A 10,507-nucleotide genomic window follows, 5' to 3' on the forward strand; every position below is an offset into this window, starting at 1 on the left:
TTATATTTTATTAAATCTATGAATATCAAATTAATGATATGGATTGAAATTATTGTATAAATGTAGATTAATTATATAATTTTGCTTTACTTTTCTACACCAGACAGAGAAACGATCACAGTCTCCTTGTAACAAAGTCATTTTTTCGCAGTTTTATATCAGTTGCTACATGGTTAAATGAACATGATGCTTTTTTATACTAATAATAATTTATAAACTCATATTAAACAGAACTGAAATATGTTATTATCTCCAGTAAACCCTGTCAGTAGATTAAAGCAGACAAACAGACATATCATACCAACCACAGTGGACACAAACTCATCCTTAAATCCTCAACTGCACTTCTAATATAAATATGTTTCTTCTATTATCCATTCAGATGATAGATGGTGTAAATCCAAGCAGTATTCCTCCTGATTTAGTGTCCCACGTTGCCTTCAGTGTGTTGAGAGCAGAGAAATGATTTCCATAGAGAGGAGGCTTTGCATCGTCAGCTGATCCTCCAGTGAACTGAGAAGGTTTATAGTCCTGTGAGTTCAACACTGCAGGACTCAGATGTGTCAGTCAACACAGCAGAAAGCACAACCAGCATGACTCTCATCACCATCCTCATCTGGACGCTGGCCTGCTGCTGTTTTACAGGTTCATTCACTCAGCAACATTTCAGACATGATGTGCTGCCTTTTCTCTCATTTATTTCTGCTGATCAATGAATGATTTGTTTTTGTCTGCAGGATGCAGCGGTCAGGTGACTGTGACTCAGCCTCCAGTAGTGACACCTACTCCAGGATCCACCGTCTCTCTCACCTGTAAGATTAGTGAACCTGTTTACATCTGTAACGATGTTGGTTTATGTCTGTTCTGGTATCAACAGAAACCTGGACAGCCTCCAAAGCTCCTCATAAGACATACGAGCATAAGACATTCAGGAACAGCAGCTCGGTTTAGTGGCAGTGGAAGCAGCTCTGACTTCACTTTGACCATCAGTGGAGTTCAGACTGAAGACGCAGCAGTTTATTACTGTCAGAGTGCCCACAACAGTGCAGGGTTCACACAGTGATTTGTAGTCGTACAAAAACCTCCCTCAGTCCGACTGCAGAGACACTGAGCTGTTATAGCAGGAACCGACTGCAGCTGCTGAAGAGGAAGAGACTCTGACACAGACCACTGAACACAGAGCTGACAGGAACCTCACCAAGCACACACCTTATTTTTAATTCTGCTTCTCACTTCAAAGTATAACGTTTACCATTCTCATATTGGAGCAGAGACTTCTTCTCTACTTTCTCATTTTCTATTGCTTCATTAGCTCCCTGACCATCCTTCACAGTGACGGAGACTAAGGTTGCAAAAGTGTTGTTTATGCCCCAATTCAGAAAATCTGGATTTATTTTAAAGTACTTTTTTTTCATCCGACACCACCTACCTCAAAGCCAATCCCAACTTTGCTCTCATTTCTTTGGCTATAAAATATTTTGCTTTTGACTCTGGCCATCGTGTTTAAACAAGCTACTGTCTGTTCTTGAGTCTCGACCCCAAACAGGAAGTGTGACCTGTATTCCTTCACCAAATAGAAGTCTATTCAAGTGTGCTATTAGTATATTTATTTTAAACTTAAAATAACACAACAACATAACTTTTTATGTACTTATCAGAGATATACTTAAGATATACTTCTGTACATATACTTCCTCCTGAATGTCAGCTGCCTCCAGTTACAATACACCATGTAGAAATTAAATAGATCTCTTCATACAAATACCTGAGTTATGATAGACTCCACCCTATCATGGACCCCTCACATTGAATTTACCTGTAAGAAGATACAGCAGCTCATTTACTTTCTTCGCAGACTCAGATCATTTGGAGCCAGTAGCCAGATTATTTTTCTATTTTTCAGTTCAGTGATTCAGAGAGTCCTGTTGTACTGCAGCACAGCCTGGCTCAGTAGTCTATCTGTAAAACTTAAAACTAAACTTTATAGCCAAATCAAAATCTGCACGAAGATCATTGGCCAACCTGTGACAGTCTCCTTTCAAGCAGCTCACAACAAGAGTATGCTCAGACAGGCCAACAGCATCTCTTCTGATCCCTTACATGTTTTAAATGGGGAATATCAACTTCTGCCCTCCAAGAGGCGATTCAGAGTCCCTACATTTAACCTGCATCAGGCTAAAGAACGCTTTTGTCCATCAGTCCATCTGGTTGCTAAATAATAATTAATGTGCTGCTAAAGACATGTAAATCCAGAGGACAGATGGTAATAGTGTAATGGGTTATGTATGAATAATTGTGATGTGTTTTGTTTTTTGTCTGATGGGTCTTACTTGTCTGTTTGTCTATGGTAACAGTATGTCTATTGTATACTTTTTCTCAAACTGAGCTGCCTATGGATACAAAATTAATTTCAGTGCAAACTGACAATAAAGTTGTATCGTATTGTAAACTCGCAGTATGAGCCAAGTATACTGAGAATTTTCCTTATACTTGTCAGTATGAGCCAAGTATACTTAGACTTTTCTGTATACTTTATCATATTTTATCTACCATACATGTATCTGTGGCCCGGGCCCAACAGCCAATGGCAAGGCCGCAACTTAAAGTACCAGTTAGATTTAACAATGAATGTTTTTGCTTGGAGCCCACAACGCCACCTAGGAAATACTTAGAGCCTAGGACTCTGATAAATTCAGGTTCTTTTAAAATCAGGTGAGCAGAGTTAAAAACCAGGCAGAAGTCTAAAGTCAAATTAAAACCAGATTTATTACAATTAAAATAACATGGGTCTAAAAATGAATGATTAATCTAAAAGGAATAAAATGCTACTAGCAGCAAGGTTAAAACCCTATAAAAAGTCCAATCCAGTGATCCAGTGAAGTCCAACCCGGCTCTTTAATACAGTCCAGTCCAATGCAGTCCAATCCTGTGAATATCCCGTGTCCGCGTCTTAGCTCCTCCCGTACTCCTACCAGCCGTCTGCCCGTCTCGGCCGTCTCTCCAGCTCTTCCGAAACTGTGAAATAACAGAGACCAGGACCAGTAGTGTGTTCTCCACTACTTGGCTATCACAACTCCAGATAAAAGCTATCCTGGCCTATTTCAGTGTGTCCGCCACGTAAATGTACCAAAGGGTACTTACGTTTTCTGAGTGAATCTGCGTTGGCGGACACGATCTGCTGCATGTAGTCTCACAGGAACTCTCAGGTCACTGGGCTGGTAGGTAGTAGTCAGGAGAGCTGTTCTGCTGCACCGCCGTCCCTGGACTGTCTCTGACTGAAGATCTTCCCGCTGCTGCGAGCCGTTCTCTCCTTTTTGTCCTCCACCTGTGCTGCATCCTGCTAATTGCAGGCGCTCCGCCACACCTGTCGCTCCTCCCGTAATTAGTCTCTTTGATTGGGGTTGTGGCTGTCCATGGGTCTAGTTCATGACATCTTAAAAACACTTAAATCTACATATTAAAAGCAACCCAAACAACCAACATGCAGAATAAAACATGCAAAATAGAATAAAAACAACCATAAAACATAAATCATGCACAAGTCATTTTTGACCCTGTCACATATCCAGAAGGCACCTTTGCTGCGTTCTTTTTAAAAATAAAAATGATGTGACCCTTGACCCATCTGGATTAACAGACTGAAGTACACGATCATGATAAGAGCTAAGAGTTAGCCAGAGTTGTTGTGAACCTGGACAGCCAGCAGAGAGCAGCCTGCATCTATTTATGACCTTTAGGAAACTTTGCAAAGACAGAAACAGCAGAGAGATGAGGAACAGAGAGTCTAAAGTTTCTACATGTTCTTAGTCAGTCCACAGGGAGACGGAGCCTCTACCTACTCCACCTCATCTCTCCCTTTCAGTTTCACAAGAACAGGTGTGTGTTTGCCTTCTTAAATGTATTTTTGCATGATTTACTGCATCACTGCTCCTCACAGTTTAAGTTCTCCTGTCACAGAGAGTCTGAACTGTTTTCATGCACTCACACTGAAAACTGCATCAGGATGATGTTGTCAATAACTCTGATTGTCGTGTTGGGTTTTCTGAGTCAGGGTGAGAGATTCTGAAAATGTATCTGACATTGTGGCTTTAATTGATGTCTAATTTATTATCATCTAAACTGCTGATTCTCAAGGTTTATATTTCATTTCTCATTTCAGAGACTTCTGCAAACAAGTTTCTGACTCAGGCTGACAAATCCATGTCTGTTAGTGTTGGAGGGACCGTGAGCATCAGCGCCACAGGGAGTTCAGATATTGATGATGATCTCAGTTGGTACCTTCAGAAACCTGGACAGGCTCCCAAACTCCTTATATACCAAGCATCAACTCTCTTCTCAGGGACTGCGTCTCGATTCAGTGGCAGTAGATCTGGTTCTCACTACACTTTAACCATCACAGGTGTTCAGACTGACGATGCTGGAGATTACTTCTGTCTGGGCTACCATGGTAGCTATGTGTTCACACAGTGATTTAGAGCCGTACAAAACCTCCTTCAGTTTGACTGAAGTGAAACCGGCCTGCTGCAGGTGCAGAGGGTTGGTGAAGAGACTGTGATGAGGAGAACTGGTCCAGTGAACACAACACAAGAGTCATCAAGCAGAACCACAATGAATCTAAATAAAACTGGAACAAACTCACAGACGCTCTTCCATCTACAGTTTAAACTTATAATCTTGTCACTTTATGAGTAAACTTGGGAGGTTAAATTCTTGTTGGACTTTAGCCACTGATATCAAAACATGTTGAAAAGTGTTTCTACCAACAGCTGCACAAAACAATCTAATATACAGAAAATTCCAATTTACCATTCTTCATTTTAAAAATCCAAAATATGTCATTTTCTAAACAGAGCCTTTCCTTTCAAAATATCACAAAGTAGTAAAAAAAACCTGATATACTAAAAGGTATAGTATATGAGGTTTGATACTGAGATGACCAAGAAGGTATTTTTCATAACAAATATATAATAAAGGAAATACAAAGACAGTAACTAATCCACAGTTTTATTTAATGATGGTTTAATGTTCATGCCACATTTCTGATGAATGAACAGTTCATGTTGGAGTGAAACTAAACTAAAATTCTGTCTATTTTGAAAGGTATTGAACATAACATGCAGAAGATCCATATAAGAAAGCAACATGCACACTGAATTGAAAATTATTGTATAAAGAAGATTAATTATTTAATTTTGCTTTACTTTTCTACACCAGACAGAGAAAACGATCACAGTCTCCTTGTAACAAAGTCATTTTTTCACAGCTTTATATCAGTTGCTACATGGTTAAATGAACATGATGCTTTTTAATAATAATAATTTATAAACTCATATTAAGCAGATCTGAAATATGTTATTTATCTACAGTAAACCCTGTCAGTAGATTAAAGGCAGACAGACAGACATATCATACCAACCACAGTGGACACAAACTCATCCTTAAATCCTCAACTGCACTTCTAATATAAATATGTTTCTTCTATTATCCATTCAGATGATAGATGGTGTAAATCCAAGCAGTATTCCTCCTGATTTAGTGTCCCACGTTGCCTTTAGTGTGTTGAGAGCAGAGAAATGATTTCCATAGAGAGGAGACTTTGCATCGTCAGCTGATCCTCCAGTGGACTGAGAAGGTTTATAGTCCTGTGAGTTCAACACTGCAGGACTCAGATGTGTCAGTCAACACAGCAGAAAGCACAACCAGCATGACTCTCATCACCATCCTCATCTGGACGCTGGCCTGCTGCTGTTTTACAGGTTCATTCACTCAGCAACATTTCAGACATGATGTTCTGCCTTTTCTCTCATTTATTTCTGCTGATAAATGAATGATTTGTTTTTGTCTGCAGGATGCAGCGGTCAGGTGACTGTGACTCAGCCTCCAGTAGTGACATCTACTCCAGGATCCACCGTCTCTCTCACCTGTAAGACCAGCCAAGCTGTTTACAGATACAGTGATGGAGATTGGGCTATGTTCTGGTATCAACAGAAATCTGGACAGCCTCCAAAGCTTCTAATAAAATATGCGAGCACACGTGAATCAGGAACAGCAGCTCGGTTTAGTGGCAGTGGAAGCAGCTCTGACTTCACTTTCACCATCAGTGGAGTTCAGACTGAAGACGCAGCAGTTTATTACTGTAAGAGTTACCATGAAATAAACAGTGCTGATGTGTTCACACAGTGATTTAGAGCCGTACAAAAACCTCCTTCAGTTTGACTGAAGTGAAACCGGCCTGCTGCAGGTGCAGAGGGTTGGTGAAGAGACTGTGATGAGGAGAACTGGTCCAGTGAACACAACACAAGAGTCATCAAGCAGAACCACAATGAATCTAAATAAAACTGGAACAAACTCACAGACGCTCTTCCATCTACAGTTTAAACTTATAATCTTGTAATTCAGTCTCTTTATGAGTAAACTGGGGAGGTTAAACTCTTGTTGGACTTTAGCCACTGATATCAAAACATGTTGAAAAGTGTTTCTACCAACAGCTGCACAAACAATCTAATATAACAGAGTTGAAACAGAATCAAGATTATCTAATTAAAAAAATACAACCATCTCCTGTACTATCAGGTGTAGTATCCCGTACAAAAAATAAGTTTATTCATTATTCATTTGTGCTATTAGCATACTTCTTTCAAACTTAAAAATAAGAGAATATGCTTTCAGTTTACTTTTTATGTACTTATCAGAGATGTACTTAACAAAATTATACTTGAGTTTACTTGGCTTATACTGCCAAGTATACAGAAATGTCTCAGTGTACTTGACAAGTTAGAGAAAAGTCCAAGTAAACTGAAACGTTTACAGAAAAGTATATTTGGCTAAGTACTATAAGTTCACTTAAAGACAACTTACAAGTATTCTGAAAACTATTTAAACTAGTAGTTTACTGAGAGTATACTTTAAAGTGTACTTTCAAAACTAAAAAGTGGGCTACAAGTATATAACTAGTTCACAGTACAAGCTCACTTGTAGTATAGTTCATATTATAGTTGCAGTACAAAATACAACTTGGATGTAAACTACTTAAAAGTATAATTTTATAAACTTAAAAGTGGGCCAATTTAGTCCCAAGAAGTGTTGAAGTATTACTAGTACATTGATATTAGTATATTTATTACATAAAGTATACTTGGGATTATACTTGAACTATACTTAAGTTAATTTCATAAATAAACTTGGAATTATACTTCTTTTTTGTAAGGGATATCAGGTTTAATACTGAGATGATCAAGAAGGTATTTTTCATAATGAATATGTTATAAAATAAATACAAAGACACTCATTTATTATAATCCACAGTTTTATTTAATGATGGTTTAATGTTCATGCCACATTTCTGATGAATGAATAGTTTCTCTTTGAGTGAAAATCAGTTAATGAACATGCAGAAGAACATGCAGAAGATGAGTATTAGAAAGCAACATGCAGAGTAAAACACTGAGTAGAGAGCTGTGAAACATGCAGAAACATGTGAACAGAGGAGATCTGGAGCTTCATCCAGATCTCTGTCAAAGAAGCGGCATCATTTGCAGACAGGAAGTGTTGCTGAAGCTCTACTCTGAGCAGCGGTCAGGCTCCAGGCTTTGAGTGACAGGCCTCTGTCCACTCAGACTGGCCTCACAGCTCACTGAGCCCGCCTTCCTCCACTGGTCCGCAAGGAGGCTCAGGGTGCTGCTCCAGCTGTAGTGGCCGTCCCTCCCCAGGACCTCCAGGCTATGTGACGCCCCTGAGGAGCTGCTGCTGCCCCCCACCTTCCAGCCCAGCGTCCAGGCTGAGGGGAAGCCCCCGCTGGCCAGACACACCAGTGTGGCACTGCCCTGCTTCAGCTCCTCTCTGGAGGGGGGGAGGACGGTCAGGGTGGGCTGCACCACACCCACTGGAGGAGAGAGAGGGGGAGGAGAGGGGGGGAGAAAAGACAATGCAATGAGAGTGAAGGCTTGGTAATAAAGAAACATCACATCCTGCTCATTTATTATATTTGATCAAATAAAACAGAATAACTTGAGCTGCTGCAGCTGCACTCATAAATCACTCAGTATCTCACCATCAGCCTCATGATTCAAGTGTGAATGCAACTAAAAAGGTTCATCGATGACGATTATTGATGACATCTTCGTATGTGTTTCATAACGTGTGACAGTGAATAACTCGTCCCTGAGATGATTTTCTTCTGTTTAAAACTGACAGTTAAATACAGTTAAAACCTTTGTCATCTGTCTCTTTCACTCCTGTTCACTACATGTAAAATTAATGAACCGTGTACACAAAGATGAGCTGCATTTACCCATAAAATCACATTTGTGTTCAACAGGAATCCACATCACATTTTAATTCAATATATTTTTTTTTATATTTACAAAATAAACTAATCAAGAATTTAACAAACACATTTTGTGTAAAGTTTGAGTAAATTTGTCTTTAAAATGTTTTTAAAGCCAATATTAAATACATCTTATTACAAATAGAATTTTAGAAAAAACAATAATTATTAATCTTATCTACATTACTGAATGTATATTGATTTCGGTAAAATTTCTTCTCAGATTATGAGATAAGCTTTATAAAACAACATAAATGATCAACAATATAAAAAACTGAACATGATCAAAATATAATTTAATATTTGATAAAAAATAATATTTGCTATATGTTGTATAAATTAAAAATCTCTGGTACTTACAGTCAATGATGAGTTTGGTTCCTCCACCAAAAGTCAACCACAGTGATACAAACTCATTAAGTGGCCGTACAAAAACCTCCTGCATTGTGAACAAGCATCTATCCACTGAAAACACTCTCTGCTTTCTCAATTACACAGAAACAAATATATTTTATTGAATCTATGAATATCAAATTAATCATGTGGATTGAAATTATTGTATAAATGAAGATTAATTATATCATTTTCTTTACTTTTCTACACCAGACAGAGAAACGATCACAGTCTCCTTGTAACAAAGTCATTTTTTCACAGTTTTATATCAGTTGCTACATGGTTAAATGAACATGATTCTTTTTAATAATAATAATAACTTATAAACTCATATTAAGCAGATCTGAAATATGTTATTTATCTCCAGTAAACCCTGTCAGTAGATTAAAGGCAGACAAACAGACATATCATACCAACCACAGTGGACACAAACTCATCCTTAAATCCTCAACTGCACTTCTAATATAAATATGTTTCTTCTATTATCCATTCAGATGATAGATGGTGTAAATCCAAGCAGTATTCCTCCTGATTTAGTGTCCCACGTTGCCTTCAGTGTGTTGAGAGCAGAGAAATGATTTCCATAGAGGGGAGGCTTTGCATCGTCAGCTGATCCTCCAGTGAACTGAGAAGGTTTATAGTCCTGTGAGTTCAACACTGCAGGACTCAGATGTGTCAGTCAACACAGCAGAAAGCACAACCAGCATGACTCTCATCACCATCCTCATCTGGACGCTGGCCTGCTGCTGTTTTACAGGTTCATTCACTCAGCAACATTTCAGACATGATGTGCTGCCTTTTCTCTCATTTATTTCTGCTGATAAATGAATGATTTGTTTTTGTCTGCAGGATGCAGCGGTCAGGTGACTGTGACTCAGCCTCCAGTAGTGACATCTACTCCAGGATCCACCGTCTCTCTCACCTGTAAGACCAGCCGAGCTGTTGCCAGAGACGGTTATAATGGTGATTATATGTTCTGGTATCAACAGAAATCTGGACAGCCTCCAAAGCTTCTAATAAAATTTGCGAGCACACGTGAATCAGGAACAGCAGCTCGGTTTAGTGGCAGTGGAAGCAGCTCTGACTTCACTTTGACCATCAGTGGAGTTCAGACTGAAGACGCAGCAGTTTATTACTGTCAGAGTGTCCATAATGGACCAGTGTTCACACAGTGATTTGTAGTCGTACAAAAACCTCCCTCAGTCCGACTGCAGAGACACTGAGCTGTTACAGCAGGAACCGACTGCAGCTGCTGAAGAGGAAGAGACTCTAACACAGACCACTGAACACAGAGCTGACAGGAACCTCACCAAGCACACACTACACATTCACACTAATAACTTCATTAAAAACATTATTAAAATATCTAATAACACATCATGTTCTGTTCACATTTACTCTCAGCTAAAGAGACAAATGTTGCCTGATCACATATTTGAGTCATGATTTCTTCCTACCTAAAAGAAAAGTTCTCGTTATTCTCCACGTTTTTTTTAATAAATAAAAGATGTATTATTTACTTTTCTTTACTGTAATGTAATATCACTCTTTATACCAATTTAAAAAGGAGAACTATATATATTTACATGATGAATTCAAAGCTTCCCTTACCAAATAGACGTTTATTCAAGTGTGCTATTAGTATACTTATTTTCAACTTAAAATAAGAGACTATACTTTCAGTTTACTTTTTTATGTACTCATCAGAGATCTACTTAAGTATACTTTGCTTATTACAATTACAGAAAAGTATAGTATACTTAGCTTATACTTTTACTTCGTTTGATC

General features: G+C 38.6%; 4 gene segments (V, D, J or C); 3 read left to right on the plus strand and 1 right to left on the minus strand.

Annotated features, from left to right (window-relative positions):
• The first annotated feature begins 593 nt into the window (after positions 1-593).
• On the plus strand, positions 594-1,063 carry LOC119474446. The segment is given in 2 exon segments: positions 594-645; positions 738-1,063. Coding segments are annotated over 2 exon segments (378 nt in total).
• Positions 1,064-3,702: 2,639 nt separating this feature from the next.
• On the plus strand, positions 3,703-4,470 carry LOC119504165. The segment is given in 2 exon segments: positions 3,703-3,876; positions 4,160-4,470. Coding segments are annotated over 2 exon segments (390 nt in total).
• Positions 4,471-5,704: 1,234 nt separating this feature from the next.
• Positions 5,705-6,431, plus strand: LOC119504182. The segment is given in 2 exon segments: positions 5,705-5,756; positions 5,849-6,431. Coding segments are annotated over 2 exon segments (387 nt in total).
• An 857-nt stretch (positions 6,432-7,288) lies between these two features.
• Positions 7,289-7,976, minus strand: LOC119504161. The segment is given in 1 exon segment: positions 7,289-7,976. A coding segment is annotated over 1 exon segment (402 nt).
• Between the last annotated feature and the right edge of the window lie 2,531 nt (positions 7,977-10,507).

The sequence above is a fragment of the Sebastes umbrosus genome, chromosome 16 (genome assembly GCF_015220745.1).
Source record: "Sebastes umbrosus isolate fSebUmb1 chromosome 16, fSebUmb1.pri, whole genome shotgun sequence".
NCBI lineage: Eukaryota > Metazoa > Chordata > Actinopteri > Perciformes > Sebastidae > Sebastes > Sebastes umbrosus.